Source organism: Vespula vulgaris, chromosome 2, assembly GCF_905475345.1.
Source record: "Vespula vulgaris chromosome 2, iyVesVulg1.1, whole genome shotgun sequence".
NCBI classification, from domain to species: domain Eukaryota; kingdom Metazoa; phylum Arthropoda; class Insecta; order Hymenoptera; family Vespidae; genus Vespula; species Vespula vulgaris.
In genome coordinates, this window is record NC_066587.1 from 7621808 (window position 1) to 7640589 (window position 18782).

Genomic DNA, 18782 nt, shown 5'->3' on the forward strand with positions numbered 1-18782 from the left:
TTATTTACAATGCTTGTTGATTTAGAGAAAACGATTCCATAATAATGGCTATCTTCTTCTTATCAAAATCCGATTATCGCGAATATAATCTTTGAGTCCGATTATACATTGATCCTACTACTGGTCATATCGAACAGATTATCACCGTCGTATCTTGTATCGACTCTTCAGTTTTCGAGACGTCCTATTTCGAAGAGTACGCACGTGTGTGGCTACATTGAAGCCGATTATCCACGATTATCGCTTTTCTGGCCGAGTAAACTTGCTTAAGCAAATAACTATCCTTCTTCGACTTCCGTAATCTCCCTGGACGACTTTCTTCCTCTTGAATTTGCGTAAGCGCATCGAATTGCCTCTTGTTCGTATTAAGCGCTTATAGAATGTCGGTGAATATTCGTTCGGTAATTCGCATACACGTCAAAGTTAGGCGAAACAAGAAGGGTATCCTGCCTAAACCACGACCGCCCATGTATTTCATGCGCTATTGATTTCGAGACACGATTATCATCTGATCGGTTAAATCGCTTTAGAGAATTCTTCGTTATTTTAATATTCAATAACAATACGTTTCTTCTCCTTTATACTCGCGAATATTCGATAATATTCATTAACAGTAATTGAAAATATAGGGAAATATTTATTCATTGATTTATATTTTGTTTGATCGTAATTAAAGTGTAATTAATTAATGCGATGAAATAATTAAAATCAACGAATCAACTATACGTATAATCTAATACGTAAATAACAAAAACTCCAACTTCTATTTTCGAGGAATTAATGAAACATGTTTCATTCCATGCCATCGAACAGTAACGGTCTTCGATCCAATGGAACGAACACGAAACAAATTTGCCGGAAGTCACGTTTCCTCGAAAAAAGGTTTGACCTATGTTCGACGGACATCCGGCAGCGGGAAGAAGAAATTCCGCAGCGAGTTTTTCCTCCTCTTTCTATCGATTCCTTTTTGCTCTTCGCAATATTGTCGGCAGTTTTGGTTTTAACGACGTATCGAGAACGTATTGTGTGTGAAGGGAATAAATGAGAATAAAAAAAGAAGAAAAAGCAATTTTCCTACTTATTTGTGCCGATAATTTTAATGTACGTGAACTAAGTACAAAATTTGTCATAATTGAATTCATTGCTTATATGTGTATATATTTTTTTCTTGCATTTGAAAATGAAAGAAATGTATATTATCATTTTTATTTAATAATACATGTATAGTTTTATTCTATAGGTATATTTTGTTTTTAATATATGTAAGTGCGTATATGTAAGAATTGATAAAACGCGTGATGATATATTTTGATCGATGTGCGAATAAAGAAAGAAAAGAAAATTAAAAAAACAGCAAGAGCGTGAGAGAAATTGCAGTTATTCACAATTAGGAACGCGAAAGAATAGAACGGGCTCTCTTTGTGTTAACTGAAACTATAGATTTTTGTTTGTTGTTATCCTTTTGTATTTTGTATAAAATAAAAATTTACATTGCATACATATATATATGTATATACGAAATAAATTTACACGAAACAAGAATGAAATATTTATATATCAACATTTTTCAATCTTTTTGTTCTGCGAATCAATATATTTGTTTGTAACGGTATCACAGCCCAAATGTTTATCATATAAATACAATTTTTAAGTACCTCCTATACCGGTGTCATTTTATATTATTTATCGTTTCGTCATTTTATATTATTTTAAAGATAACGACTGTTACTGCGGTATGCTCGCGAATTCACAAAAACGTTTTACAAAAATTTTCTGAAAAATTCTTATAAATTATTTACTTTTCTCATTTTGACGTAAGATCAAAGTTATTTATCAATGATCCATTGAGAATTTAATGCGATCCATAGATTATTAAATGCTATTTTATATTACTTCATACACTTTTTTAATAAAATAAAGTTCGATCGATTTGATGCGTTCGAACATTCGAAAAGACGAAAATATGGATGTCTCGTAAAGCAAACGAAATTTTCGAAAGTGGTTTTACTAGAGAATTTTCGTGAAGCATCCTACAAATCCCCGTATCGTGCGAGCTCTACGCCCAGCGTTTTATCCGCACAACGCATTCTGGAAAACGTTCCACGCTTCACCACGATCGAACGAGTTCGCTCGATGAATCACGTACCTCGGAAATGGAACCATTTCGTTTGCCTTTCTCGGTCAACTTCATGCCTATTATCTCTGGCCGAATTCTCTTTCGAATTTTTAACGAAGAAAATATTTTTCGTTCGGTTATTTACATAGACGACGATATTTCGTTCCATAACGAAGTTCTATCGAAAAATTGGAATGGTATATTCTCTTTTTTTTACATAAAAATTCAATTTTTTATTTTTTATATATATAGATATATATAATATATATTATATATATATATATATAAAACATAAAGAAAATAATTTACCTTTAACAGCATTCAGCTTGTTGCCGACCATCTGCTTTGCCACGAAAGCCGCCATTTTGTTTGGTGATCAACGATCAGCGATCAAGACAATTCTTCTATAATCTAGAAATAAAAAAGATAAAATTAGACACGAGATAAGAAAAAATTAAAGAAACAAAATCTATTCTTTGTTTTTCCTGTTTTTCTTTTTTTTGTATTCTAGATTACGTTTGTAACTTCTGGCACAAGATATAAATATCGAACATGAAATAATTTTTATATTAATAAGTAATAGAATTACTTATATAAAAAATATTTTATATAATATTTCAATAAGGAAAATATATATTTATATAATAACAATTAAAAAAGAAAACAATACTATTTTATATAAAAATATTTCACGTTGACAAATATCCTACATGAATAACGTACAATTATTTCATTATACATATATTAAAAATTCGAAATATAAAGAGAAATAAATATAGAAATATATGTGTGTTAAATATTAAGAATTCAGAATATAAAGAGAAAGAAACTTTTATTTTCATAAATATCGAAACGAATAGGATGAAGTCATCTTATTCGCGAAAATCGCTCAACTATCTTGTTTACAATTTTTTAGAAGAAACTTCCGAGTATCTAATACTTACAGATGTTTATTTATTTCGTGGTTTTTATCAACAAGGAAGAAGGACGAAAAGAAGAGGACGGATCTTTGTATTCTTCGCGTTTGAAGGTTATAAGAGAAAAAAGATTTATAAAGAAAGGAACCACGCATAATTTTCTTTTCTTTCGGTCGGACATCGAACGATCGTAGTGGGAATAAACGTGGTAGGACGAAAGGACGAACGATGGGAAAACTTTCATTTTTTTCTGTCCTTCTTTTTCTCTTTCTTTTACTTACTTTAACATTGTACTTCGCACACGCACGTACGTTGTGGCGCCTTCGCTCTTCTTCAAAATGAAAATGAAATACGCCTCTCTTGGGAATAACGGAGCGAAGAAAAGCATTTTAATCTCGTGAACGCATCCCTTATGACTCTGAGAATATTTCGAAAAGAAAATAAGAAATATAGAAGTAAAAGAAAAAATAATAAGAAAATCACAAAAGTCAGGTATGACTGAAAGAGCATTCGTTTGAAATCTATTCTTGCCTTTTTCTTATATTTATTCTCTCTTTTTTTTTTGTTTCTCGATAAAATCTAGAAAGCGTATATAGAAAAGGAAATAAATTGCAATCGACATACTGAAAGATTAGAAACTAGGTTATACAAAAGTTATCTATGGATGAAAGTAGTTATTCGAGCAAGTGAACGAGCTACATGAGAAACAGCAATGTACCATATAATATACACGATATCACTTTCCCGTAGGAATTTCATTTCTCTCGTCTCCTCACTCCTCTTCACTATCTGCCTTATATTCACTCTATCGTCACATTCCGCGAAAGCGTTTATGACGAATGAGAAAGCTGACTGTTGCATCGTAACATCGAGATGTTAACCAAAATATGAAAATGTCCTTGTACGCTCATCCGCCATTCTAAATTTCTCTATTTTGTTCCCTGATAGAAATGACGTTGTCGCGAATTTCAAACTTTCTGCTTGATTAAAAATAATCTGTATTTGCAGCCATGTAACTGTGAAGTTAACGCACATATATAATATTTCTATATTTTTACATTTCATTTCATTTCATCGTCAAAAATGTCATTATTACTTCGTATTTAAAGATTTTTTCGTTTTTTAAATATAAATTATATTTACTGTAATATAACATAATTGTACTGATATAAGTAATTATTAATAATAACGGGATTATTAAGAACAATTTTATATCTTATAATTGAAGACAGTAAATTACATACGTGTTAACAGGACGACCGCTTAAACTGGAATGAACCTTCGATCTTTTCTTTGTTATAAGTATAAAGTAATATTTATTATGATCCGTTCTATTACCGATGTGACCTAGACTGTGTATTGACATACGTGTGTATCGATAAGTCTATATATCAACTAACAAAATTATGAATCATTTTCAACTATGTCTTTATTTATTTTCAATTGTGTATTTATTTATTAACTTCCGAGTTAGTGTATTTCTGGGAAGGTAGTACTATAATAATTTTCAATTATCTTTTGAGAAAATTCAGTAGTTTGCATATACCATGCTCGGAAACGAGTCGACGACGATGTTATGTACCCCCGTTTTTCCAAGTGATAATCTCGAAACGGTCTACTTAATCGAGACGACGTCTATTTGGTGCAAACTCGGAAAACAGCGGCCTGGGATAAAAAGAGATGACTCTTTGCTGGCTTGGCAAAGGACAGAGAGTCGAAAGGATCGATAGGGAAACACGAGAATGCTATGGTACGGGACGCTCGTGCTGCGTATGTGTATAAGAGAGAAACACGGATGTATGTATATAGATATAAAGGAAGAGAAGAGAGAGAGAGAGAGAGAGAGATAGGGAAAGAGAGAGAGAGGGAAAGGAAGAGAGAGAGAGAGAGAGAGAGAGAGAGAGAAAAGAGAGGCTGCGAAGACGACGCCGATAAACTGACGACCAAACCGGCGTCGAGACGTCTCGGCGCCTCTTTCCCTCATTCTCTCATTCCCCTCTCTCGTGATTTTACAACAACACGCGACAACCTCGATGAATAAGACAAGCTCATCCCAACCCAAGAATGTTTTTTTAGCCACCGAACAACACTATCATCGTCAATAAAGTTAATTGATAAATCTCCGATAATAATACTAATAATAATAATAATAATTGTTATTATTTGTTATAATATCATTATTATATTTTATAATTATTATATTTTTAATAATAATAATTATTATTATTCTTATATATTAAATCATTATAATATAATTAATTATTATATTATAATTAAAAATAGTATCGTTATTATAATACAACAATAATAAATATTATGTAATAATATTGTAATAATAATAATATAGATAAAAATAAGGAGAGAAATAAAATTTAGTTATAAAAAATGAAAGCTCCTTTTTCTACTTTTCTCGATGCCTATGGAGCTTTTTCAATCGGTTCGCAAAGCCTCTCGACGAGCTTAAGCGAAGCTCTTGTTTTATCCTCATAGATGCAAGTCGTCCGTACGAGTCTTGTTTGGCTATTACTACACCCCTCGCTACTACTTCAGGCCGCTTAATGTGCTCATGTTTTTGTTCAGTAAGCTCGAGATTAAGTAACACCAACAAACGGCGAGGCTAACGAACCGTTTCGCCGCTTGCGAAAGAGGATTTCCCTTAGCGAGATTTCGAGGGTGGGCACTCTCAACGTGGCCGATCGGCTCGATAATCATCAAACACGGTCGGGATTTTCGATAGTTCCCAGAATAACGCATGGGATGTGTTCAAACTCGATACGTCCTTTCAACGATTGCGAACAAGAATTTTCGATCGGTAAATCCAGACAAATTGAAATAAACAAATCGGACAAATCATTCCTGCAGTGTCTCTGCAACGTGTATCGGTAATTAGGAGTAAAGTATAGCGAAAAAAAAAAATATACGGATATGTAGATTACGTAAATACATGTAAATGTACATGCCATGAAAGAATGAAATGTGGAAATGCGAAAATAAAGTATAGCTCTACGTAATCTCGCATAGCTTAGTTCGGAATGCAAATTGTTATATCTTGGCATTGAAATTGCGAAAGATTATTATCTAAGAATTACGTAAAAATGATAAGTAACATTTTGTAAGTTTATTTTCTTTGATATAAATTATTTCTCTATATAAAATTCTGTTCCTAAAAAGATCCCAACGTTTTCTAATGCATGTTAGGTAAATTTTTGTCGATGAATAAGCAAATATGACGTGGCTCTGAAACGATAAAAGCATCAGAGATTGCTAAAGTCGAAGAGTTAGGTAAGAGGGTTCTTTCCGTTCGTATTTCTATCCTTTTCTTCCTTCAGCTGATGCCTGTTAAAGGGCAAGAAACTTGATGGGCGTTCTTGCGAACGCATGCACATCTCCCACAGAATCTCTTCTCCTAACCAGATATCCAAACGGACAAGCTGCTAACCAAACAGTCAGTCAGCCAGGCAGCCATACGAAAAGCAGATGAAGTTTCCGCTTGTCGAACCTTTCGGAGTCGAGCAAACACACCGGAAGTGCTCTCCAAATTGCCGTAAATTTTCTGCCTTGTGTATGTACCGTCTCTTCCACTCAAACGATGAGGACAAAGATGATAAGGACGAAGAGTAGAGTTCCCTCTTCCTTTAGGAGAAACGTATTTTTACTTTTCCTTATGGGACAATAAACAACAATATAGTCTTCCTACATTCCGTGTTTTCGACAAGTGCTAGAATACCCATTCTAAAAGCGAAGAGTTTAACCGAATTCTACGAGTCTCTTAGCAATGTTTGATCTTAAACGGCCCTCGTTTTGAAACAGCCAGTACGTGATCGCGGCCGTTTTCGTGAAACGAGGTCGAACGTGACGGTGAGAGTGGTTTTTCGTGAAATTAAGAACGCTGCGAATCGCTCCGGGACGAATAGGATGCTCGTAGGGTTGAAAAGAGGATGCTGTGTGGATAGGCGCCATTGTCGTGACGATAGAGAGTGGGGCAACTCGCGAAGGAATATTTTTCACGAGCCAAAGGATTTCTCTTTTTAACGCAAACAAAAATTTCTCGTTCGTACCAACTCCAGTCGACAATTTCAACGGGCGCACACACACACATACACGCGCGCGCGTACTTACCTACGTATCTACGATCGGAATCACCAAAGCTATCTTCTATCCTTTTCTCCCTTTTACATTCGTTCTGAAAACGAATAGATTGTTCTACATGGTCTCAAACATGACCTACAAACGTCGAAAAGCTCTTGGCTCGCTTGTTAAAAGTACTCGATTGCTACCACTGAAAAATCTTCTTAGTCAAGTTGTTAAATATATGATAAACAAAATGAGATAGAAACAATCGATTTCTTATCATACATCGCTTAAATCGATTCGATTCGATAGAGAAAATAATTATACGATGAGAAGATTTTTAAGTAAAAATCAAGGCCGTTCTCGTAATTCACTCCATTCTTTTTTGTATATCTTAAAATAAGTATCGAACGTATCCAGAAATAAACGAAAACGTCGCGATGATTGCGATCTGTTAAGAAAGCGAAACGAGCTTCGAAATAGATTCGTAACCGGGTTAAAAGTTCGCGGCCATTCGATTTGATTACGAGAAAAATAATTATATGACTGCATTCTTCAGAATTTAAAATAATACAATGCGATATAAAGAGCTTTGGAAATAATTTTAGAAGAATATATGAAAAGAAGAAAAAACCTATGCCCCCAATTAAAAGAAAAATAGTATAATAAAGAAGCTTCTAATACTTGTAGTGATAATTTTAATATGATAAAAGCTACTATAATTGACATACATAAATGAATAAATGAATGAATGAATGAATGAATAAAAAATTGACGAATAAAAAGAAATAAACTTAATTGTGAAGAATCCGTGGATTCTTTCTCCCTTTAATTAATTTTCATGGAATTCGTTTATGCGGAATTAGGAGTGAAGAAATTTGTCCCGCTTGGTGAGGAACTATGGCGGACGTTGGAAGAATGCTTTTACCGTCCCTTCCATCCGGTGCCGGAAGGAAGGAAGGAAGGAAGGAAGGAAGGAAGGAAGGAAAGAAAGAAAGAAGAAATGGTGCTCGAATCTTGCACATGTGAAGTAGGACGCGTTTTTATAAAGTTTTTTGATCTCATCGATGACATTAAATATGTGTATATGTACATACATATATGTATATATATATATAATTTTTTTTTTTTTCATAGTAGAAAGAAACTTTCATATTTTAAACATTGAATCGTCTGTAATAAAAATGTCGTTTTTAAAAATATCGTTATCTTTCGTACAAAGAAATTGTAGATAAAATTCTTGATCGTTTATACGGCAATTAGATCGTTAAAAAATTTGATAAATTTCAAAGGATCATTCATGGAAGGATATCCTGAAGCTCTCGAAAACGTTTCCTATTCACGAAGCGATTCGAATTTCTCTGGAAGGTATGAATACCTAACGTGACTTCGGTCAGCTGATTGGACTATCATTGCAGACGTTTGGAAGGATTCCATAGATACCAGACGTTTCGTTATTCCAATATTTTCCTATAACAATTTATCGAAAGTCGAAGTAAAATTTTTCGAAAAAGATATCTATGGAAATATCTGTGGAAAATGTTTTAAATAAATATCAAGAGAAATCAATGTTGTCGGATGAAAGATTACTTTCTTTGACATTATTTCGAGTCGAATAAAATACATTAAGTAAGTAATAAGTAATTAATTGAGAAAGGGTAGGATTGATCGTTTTAAGTAGAGTCAGAACTCAAGAAAAGTAGCAGCAATCAGCACCGTTCAGACGCTTCGGCCCTCCTTCGCAAACTTTCCTTCGATCTTACAACTCCAAATCCTTTTGCTCCCTCTTTTTCTTACTTAATTATTCTCTCTTCGAATAAATATTATTCTCCCTAAATGGCCGAGATTTTTATTCATTTTATAGGATATAGATATACACACATGTAGACACACACGCACAGATATATGTACGTTTCCAATGAACTTGGAGAAGCAACGAGAACTCAATTTTTGACAAGTACTTCTCAACTTCAAACTTCTAAACAACGTTTTCATTTAATTCGTTTTTCTCTTTTTTATCTTTCTCTTCCTGAAAAAAATTCACTTTCCTGTTGGATTTCTAATCGTACTAACGGCGAAGTTCCAGAAATAAGAAATTCCGTTTTCTTTAAATTTTGCGCTGAAAAGACGTCTTCTAAGTGCTAACGCCAAACTTTCGAAGCTTTAAAGTTCGTCGATAGTTTGTAGAGTACACGATCTAAGTCCTGAAATTTTCCAGCCGCTTACCATAGATTAAATCGCAGTTATAATGCATAGAGTATTCCAAGTTTAATCACAGAAAATCGAGTGCTCGCTCGAAGCTTAAGCTTTTTTCATTAGAACATACTTCATTCCATTTATCAGATCCCTCTCATAATCGCTTAATTAATGGATAATAAATTTATAAAGTAATCAGATTGTTTTAAGTAATGATATAGTCGATGTTAAAAAAATAAATCTACTTTAATTGGCCAATCATTCTTGAATTCATTTTTCCTTCTTTCTTCCGATCTTTTCTTTCTCTTCTTTTCTTTAATCTTTACCATTTAAAAGATAAAATATTTTCATTAAGAAATAATTCATTCCACATTTGTCAACTTTCGATTTATAATCTCTCAATTTATAGATTGATCGAATCATCATGAGCAATGGTATATACATCTGATGTAAGAACAAATAAATGAATTTACATATACAAATTATTTTCGTGCTATTTACTTTTCCAGCGATTTTTTTGTTTTTCTCTATCCTTTGGTCCTTACGATTCAAGATATCTGGTCTCTCAGTAAACGTGGTTCCTGTTATCCACCACTGCTTTCACATCTCTCTCATCTCATATCACAGAATTTCTTCGCCCTTCTCTTCGTTCTCCTTCTACTTTCCATGTCTCTATCAGGAGAAGAAAATTCTCGTAGAAAAGCGAGGACGACCAACGTAACAGCAAAAGCAGCGAAGCAGCCAAGAAGCTCTCAACGCAAACGAGCAAAAATTCCAGGACAATTGCGGCATGTCGATTGCACTGTGATAGCGTACATAAGTACGCGTCATGCCCGTTTCTCCTCCATCCTTGGCACTTCATCTTATTTTCTACCATTCGTCCGCAAGAATGCATTCTCTGCCTTAAGTGAAAATCATATTTCGAATGACGTAAAAATGTACTCTCGGTGAATAAGCGATTTCGTTGCTTTATTATTCCTAAAATTTATACATATATATATATCTGAATTACGATAAAAAATTTTATTTATGAAAATTTCTATAAATAGTTAACCTTTTGCAATATAATTATTTTCACAGTTTATTCTTAACTTAAAAATAATTTCGAAATAATTCATTTTTATTTTAATATCTTGACTAGAAACAAATTCTATGTAATTACGTTAAATACAAGTTTTGTAAATAAGTTTGTTTTTAAAACATGACTCATTCATATTTCTTTTAATGTAAAGTAACTTTGAAAACTATTTTCTACATGTTAATAATTTCTCCTGTTACATATTTCAACAAAAATATATTGTTATTTAGATTTCTCGATTTGTGTATGATTTAAACAGCCTAAATAACAATTATACTTGTTACGATGATCTAGAGAAATGTACAACGAAACATAATTTGAGCTGATGAGTTTCTATTCTTTCTTTTATTTTTTTCTTTATTCTTCTTTTATTCTTTTATTTTTATAAATTGAAGATCTCTTGAACTGTTCATATTCCCAAAGGTGAGCGTATGAGTAACCTGAGTTTTGAACTATTATGAGATATCGACAACAGTACGATATAAAAAGTTATCTTTCGGTAAATAATAAAAAATTAGTTTGCTTTCTGTTCTAAGTGAATCCTTAATTTATATATATCTAATCTCATATTAAGTGTGAGAAGAAAAAATAAACGTAAATGCATAGAATGTAAAAAGCATAACCAAAATATTTTAATCGTGTTTAGACATATTTAAATAATAAAAATTCAGCTTTTTTCTATACCAAGAATATAAATTTATAAGATATTACATACCTTATAACTTATACCAGATGTAAGTACATACCGAATACAATTTTTCAATAAAGCTGTTTCATTTTGTTTGTTTTATTAACTACAATAATAACAGTGCCACGTTAAAGGTGACTCGAAGCGTATTAAAGAAAAATATTATTGTCGTGTTAGAGGTGACTCTAGAGTGCGAATGATTAAATCAGTTGAATAAAATTCTATTCGAGTTCTACTAATATTTATCCTTAGAATTTTAGAAAAATAATCGCATAGAGAGTTTATGTTAGGCGTTCAACGTGAAACAGAATTCTTTCTTATTCTTTTTACTTGTCTCTCTTTTTCTCTGCACTTTCGTGTAGATCATTAAAATATAAACGTGCTATATTTATCCATATTATGCTATATACATCCTTCCTTTTATATACATTAAAAAGATAATTCGAAATTATTTATTACGAATACGAATCATTTATCGGAAATATCTTTAATTCTAACAAATAAAATAATGATTTTAATATAACTTTCGATAAATTGTATCGATAAAGAATTATCGTTTAGTATTTTTTTATAAGAAAAGAAAATGAAAAGCACAACAACAACAACAACATAAAGGAGAAAAGAAAAGGAAAAAAGGAGAAGAAAATCTATAAGCATCAGCTAGCTAAAAAAAATTCCTTTGCTTCTCGAAAATTATCACGTCGGGTTAGTCAGTATAAACTGGAGGGTAACAAGAAAAAAGAAACAAGAAAAGAGGAAGAAAGAGAAGGATAGGAAGGGAGAGACTGTAATTAACGATGGTAAAACGGGCGGACATAGATGCGACGTAATACCAAGGAGTGACTAATTAACTGCTAAGGTAACCAGCCGCGTCGAGTTTAGCAAGGTGCACTAGAGCCGAGGATAGTACGAAAGCAGAGTGATCGATCACGAAAGACACTTCGAGCAGGCTCGATTTATCCGTGAAGAGTGGAAACGATCGAGCCAATGAGCCAGCGGCAGAGCCATCGGCAACGATTTCGTTTTCCCTCGTAGGCGGCATTAGATTTTCTCATCTTCGACGAAACGATCGTTCGGGGGATGGTCCACAAAGGGGTGGACCTTTTTCCCCTCTCTTTTACCCTCTCCTTACTTCCGTTACGATCAAAGCGTCTCTATTTTCGTACATCACCTTTGAAATCATTCGAGCATTCGTTCGTGTACACACGTTTCGAAAATGAATGAGAGGGAAAGAGAGAAAGAGAGAGAAAGAGAAAGAGAGAGAGAGAGAGATTCTTCATTATACCCTTCATTGTAATACGTGAAAGCGAAGAAACGAATCTCCAAAATCACACTTATTTGATTTAAAAACTAACTAAAAAGTCACTCGAAGAAATAGAATCAGAAAATTCAGATAAGATCGTTCGAATAAATGATTTTTTGAAAGAAGAAAGATATAAAAAAGAAAGAGAATAGAGAATATACAAGGGGACGAAGAGATGTTTCGAGGGTCATTGTGAAACGTCGAGTTTGCACGATAAATGATAGTATATCGGAAGACCTAAGTAACACCCCTGTCTCTTAGATTTACCCTTTTATTCGCTGTCTACACTTCATAGTTGTATCTTTATCGTTTCCTATGGGACTTTGGTTATTACGCTTACTTTCGCCGAAGACAAGTTACCGAGGAACAAAGGAGTAACTCGAAGAAGAGGGAAAAAGTATGTAAGTGTTAGAGGACGGTGAGTGGTAGATATCAGAATAGAATGATGGGGGAGGGGATAACGGGGGAGGGGATAACGGATAAGTGGCATAGCGCACGTACGAAGAAGAGATATAGAGAGAGAGAGAGAGAGAGAGAGAGAAAGAGAAGTCGAAGAAGATCGCGGCCATTGTCTTGTTTTAAAATACTTGAGGGAGGTAGGTGGTGGTTTTTGAAAGAGGTAGGGAATCTCTTTGAAGGGGTGAGAAAGAGAAAGAAAGAGAAGAGGGTTGGGTTAGCAAGACGAACGCTCGAAGGAGGGTGGAAAAGAGCGGTTTTCACGAAACGGAGAAATATTAAGGGTTGCACTCCCGATATTAGAGATCCTACTGGAGATCGGCGTCGATTTGTTCCAATGAAACGTTCCGGCAAACGTCGTTTCTATACCGGGAGCGGCGTTCCTATTTCCACCGTAACGACCGGCTCGTTTCTCTTGTCGTATAGAATTCTCTATCTTCCGTCTGCTACTCCTCCTACTTCTCCATCCTCTTGATTCGAATGGCGAATCGTGGCCGATAAGAGGAAATTTCTTTTGACGCGAGAGATCGTTCTTCGACTGATGTCGAGAAAGAAAGAGAAAGAGAAAGAGAGAGAGAGAGAGAGAGAGAGAGAGAGAGAGAGAAGAAGAAGAAAAGAAAGACAGTGCGTTAGAGACGAAAAAAAAAAACTGGGACCCTTACATCTCGCTTCGAATCAATCTAATTATACGAAGAATAGAATTTAATTGTTCTCTCGTAGTTCCTCCTTCGCTTTTCTCGTCCTTTCCTCTTTCGGATATTTTTCTTATCAATTCTCTTTCTTTCTCTCTCCTTTTCTACCTATCTATCTCTATCTTTCTCTCGCGATACAAGAAAGGAAATCTTTTTAACGACCTCGAGAAAGAAACTTTAATTTCTTTAGAAAAATTTCAATTCTTTTGTTTGCACTTGCGAGTTCTCTTTTAACAATATCTATTACTGCGATATAACGAAAAAAAAAAAGAAAATAAGTAAATAAAAAATAAAAGATTAATAAAGAATGAAGAAACAAAATACTTATGTCATTGACAGAAATCATGCGAGACATCCAGTCGATATTTTCTCTCGATTCTCGTTACCGTATGAAAGCACCAGAGCTCGTTTACTCGACGTCACAAATCTTCGCTAACGTTTCCGAATATTTGCGAAGTCGTTTAAAAGCCACGGAAACTCCAGCCTTCTCAGCCACCTTTCTCATTCGTGCCTGATCTGTGGTACCTTGGTACGCATTTCTTATTAACGCCGTTCATTTTCTCAGCGACGACAAAATTTCCGAGCTAGCGAAACGTACATCTTCGGTGAACCACCTGGCTGTTAAATCTCGTCGCTGAAATATACATACTTACATATTTCTCTTTCTCTCTCTCTCTCTCTCTCTCTCTCTCTCTCTTTCTATGCTTCTCTTTCTCACTTTCTCCCACAAAGACGCATACACATACTGTATTTTATATTTTCGCGAAATACGAAGTAGAATATTGTGATATTAAGCCGTAAAATTATTTAAAATACAAATAATCTATAAAAATAAAATTTGTTCCTTTATATACCCCTCCGAGTTGTATACGTGTAAATACATATATTTTATACAAGAAAAGATTTCCGGACGACGTATCATAGTATCTCTTTAAACAAAATTCTTCGTCTTTTACGAGTATTTATATTCCTGTCCACACGCGTACATCTTTATCCCTAACGCTTAGGGGAAACCTTCTTGCTCTTTTTTCCTCTACACTGTCTTCTCCACGAACTATAAATCTGGGTTTCCGTAGCAAATACCATTGTCGGAATACTCTTTTTCTTTCTCTCTCTCTCTTTCTTTCTCCCTTTCGTCGCCTTTAGATCGGCGAAAACATCCTTCTGATAAAGCATCGTTTATCTTCACGCGAATCTCTGCCACCTACGTGGGACAATGACGAAGAAAGAGGACAGTTCAAACAAGACAGACAAAAAAAAAGAAAAAAAAAAAAGATCGTAAACGTATTTTTATATCACCAGCAGAACTTTCACGAAATGTGAAGTACTAGCATTGAAATTCAAATTCTGAATAAATCCAAAGAAAGAAGGAAAGAAAAAAAAACGAAAAAAGAGAGAGAGAGAGAGAAAAAAAAGAAGTTTAAGACTATATCGAGAATTATCGATTTTTATTGACAAAGTATTTTACATTGTTACAGAGTCTATACTCTTGCAAAGAGACGAAGTAATATAAAAGGTTCCATCGAAAAATTTGCTCTCGCTGTATACTCTCTTTTTCTCGTTCTCAGGGAACCCTTTGTAGATTCAAGGTGGTATGAGAAAAAAGGTGAAGGAGTCTGGAAAAGTTAAATTCTCCAACATAGAGGTCCATAACGCGGAGAGGCCGGTACAAAAGAGTCGAGCTTACTTGCCGAGTTTACGATGTGGCTGTCGGCGGTAGGGCATCATCGAGTCGAAGCTAACGTCGTAATAAGCGGATGCGAAAAGTTCAAACTGCTTTCCAAGCGAGCTTCTACAAAATGTAAGAGTCTTTTGCTTTGTACGTAGATGTAAATGTGTGAGATTCTTCGAAGAACGAATTGATTCGCTACAGTTCAATATCGAAATATTTCCTTTGTGATGACCGTAACAACCAACGTCGGACCTTATATGAGGAAGTGAATATAAAAATAAGTAACGATAGAACGATAATGTGAGCTTTCTTGAGCGTACTCGCTTGGAAGTTCTTCCATCGGAAATACTTACTTGAATAATGGACGTTGTGTAAAGCGTCGGGAAGTTCGATCGATAAGAAGCGAAGCACCTTTTAGTTTTCTCGAGTCGCTATCGTGTCCCATTGCGTGTCATTTTGGAAGGAAAATAAAATAAGAAAAAAGAAAAATAAAATATATTCGTAAGAAACGTGTCGCGATTATCGGAGAAATCGAATTTTCTTGCTTGAATTTTTCAACGAATTTAAAAGAGGTTTCTTTCTCCGAGATTATAAAAAAGATGAAAGGTTGGTGAATGATATAGAGACGATATGTAATTTACGAAGCTATGCAACGTGACATTATAAATCACGATATTATGCGACTTGATACTATTCGAGGCGATACTATGCAATTCGATGCAACTCTACAAGTAAACCGTTCTAATGCTTTTCCCCTTTTTAACAAACGTTCCACTCATACATTCCTACTCTCTACACGTTCACACCAATATCAATATTCGAGCTGACCTAAAAACGTATTTATACGTGCATTCTAACTTATTCACACATGATTCTACCATTCATTCCATACAATATCTTTAGAAACGACACTCATTTATTGGTAAACTTTTTCAAAGTACATTATCACATTCTTTGACACTATCTTACACTATATCAAAACTAATGAGTATACAAATTATAACGGTATTACCTACAAAATTTATACTTGTGTTTTAAATATAAGATCAACGTGAAAATCGTTCGTGATGTTTCAAATACGAACAAATAAATCGACTTTGACATTATCTTACATTACATCAAAATTAATGAGTATAATATTATAACGGTATTACCTAAAAAATTTATACTTGTGTCTTAAATGTAAGATCAACGCGAAAGTCGTTCGTGATGTTTCGAACACAGAAGAATAAACCAACGTTACATTGCTTGGACTGGGCGAGCTATCGATTTATCGGCAGTCTTCTTCGGGGTGAGTGTTCCCAATGTTATCGGTAAAGATATATCATAACCCCGCGATACAGAACGGCCATGCTACGTTGAATTTTCGTTGCGGTTGCTACAGGGTAAATCGAAGACAAGAACATGTGCGATTCGGTTGATATCGCTTCGGTTTCTACGATGTTACCCAACGATGCCAGCCGTTTCCTTCCTTACTTCTTCCTTCCTCCCTTTCTTTCTTTCGTCGAGAAACCGCTTGTGGTTTAGACACTGGATGTCGTTTTATTTTTATTTCGAGAAACATTCGATTGATAAATGTAATTCCCTTTCTTATTTTTTTCTTTTTTTTTATCATAGTTTTTTCTTTCCGTACAAAAGTATAGAAATATAATTTATTTAAAAAATTATGTTTCTAGAATTGGCACATTTTTAATACATACGTATATATGTATATATATATATATATATATACATAAAAAAAAATAAATCGTACTCTAAAAAGAAATTTCATTTCGTGGAATAAGAATTAAAAATTTTTCAACCGAGCGTCGTCGTAAATACGTTGGTAGAATTTTTCGATTAATATTTTCTGTAATTCACGTGATAAACTTGGTGATTTCTTGGTATAAATGAGTTGAAAATGAAAATGTGAAGAAGAAAAAAGAAAGAAAAGTAAAAATAAGAACAAAAGAAAAGATGCTAATGTTTATGTAGATACATCAGTACAACGATGAGTCTGAGAAAAGAAGAAAGAACGTCGAGCGTTCCCGACGATTTTAATAGGGGTCGACAAGGGACTAATAATAGCAAGGATCGATACGCGGTAGTAGCTAGTCGACTCGCCAGAAAGCTACTTCGTCAGTATTCTTTCCTCTTTCTTCTTTTACCAAAAGCTACGAAAGCTCTTTTAGATTGATAGAAAAGTTTCCTCAAAAGGCTTAATAGTTTAATATTATTTCTTTCAATTATTTTAATTATTAAAACAAGAAATACACACACACACACACACACACATATATATATATATATCAAATGATGATATTTCGTGAAGAAAATAATCCTTTTTAAGGATTACACTTGGACAGATCTTTAAAAAATTCGATTTAATCCATTTTCAAATGAAAAACTTTTCTTCGGATTAGATATCAAAGAGACATTAGTGCTCGACACTAATATCTCTTTGATATCTAACTAGAAAAGAAAAAGACGATTAGGATCATAAAAAAAAGAAAAAAGAAAGAAAGAAAACAGGGTCAAGAGAAATTTCGTTATAAGTATTGTGTAGGCGACGTCAACGAGCCACGTCATTCGTCATCGACGATATAGACGAGCTATCGGAGAATGTAAGAAACGGGTGGAAGAGAGAGAGAGAGAGAAAGAGAGAGAGAGGGGGGGAGAAAAAAGAGAGAGGTGGATGAAAACGTAGCAAGGAAGATGCGAGCAAACGTTCTAGGATAAATGAGGACGGTAAACAAGTGGCGTGTTGCTGCCAGGCTAACGTTAGAGTAATATGAAGGATTAATCTCGAGGAAGGTTAAAAAAAAAGAAAGAAAGAAATAAAGAAAGAAAAAAAAAGAAGAAGAAGAGCAATAAGAGTAAGAAAAAAGGAAAAAGAAAAAGATGGAACGACGAATTCTCTTGCATCCTTTTTTCTCGACCGACTTTTCCGTCTCTCTTTCCTTCTCTCTCCTTTTCTCTCTCTCTCTCTCTTTCTCCTTCTCCTTTTCCTTCTCCAGCACATTGTAATTTAAAACATCCTACGGCAAGAAATTTTATGCCGACACGCTTGTACAACACGCTTCGCTCGCGCATTAAAAAGAAACGATAATGTCCCGGACGTAAACGAGGACGTTATTCTTCACGGGCCACCGCGTGTTTTTCACTCGAGACGAGACGAGTTCGAACGAGAAAATGAGAAAACGATCGGAACTATCTTCGACAGGTCTTTTTGAAAGTCGTATATCTGGAAGGAAAATCGAAAATTTTGCTTATACCGTACGCGATAACATTTGATTATTTAATTAATCTTCAATCCATATCGTTAGAGATTTATTTTTTATATATATTTGTAACCATAAGAAGATATTATATTTGCAATTAATTAAATATTAAAGAGGAAATAACGAGAAAAAATATATATATATATATTAAAATTTAATGAAAGATTTACTCGTTTCGCATACGTTACGCAAGTGTAGTATATTTATTACGGCATTAACATTGATATGTTGTAATTTTGCACATCCATTTAATTTATTCATCGCGGAGTTAGCTCGTCAGGAAGATTTAACTTCTTCCGTGATAAAAGGATAAATAATTCATTTGTTTCTCAC

The 18782-nt window shown here is 34.0% G+C and overlaps 1 protein-coding gene across 3 annotated transcripts in view; it reads right to left on the reverse strand.

Moving 5' to 3' along the window:
• LOC127072625 (complexin) overlaps positions 1-18782 on the reverse strand; it is a 244930-nt gene that overhangs the window by 155108 nt on the left and 71040 nt on the right. For all 3 annotated transcript variants that reach the window (XM_051013166.1, XM_051013167.1, XM_051013165.1), the window contains exon 3: positions 2426-2527. In XM_051013166.1, coding sequence (XP_050869123.1) covers positions 2426-2480 — 55 coding nt within the window. In that variant the 5' untranslated portion in view covers positions 2481-2527. The remainder of the gene's footprint in view (positions 1-2425; positions 2528-18782) is intronic.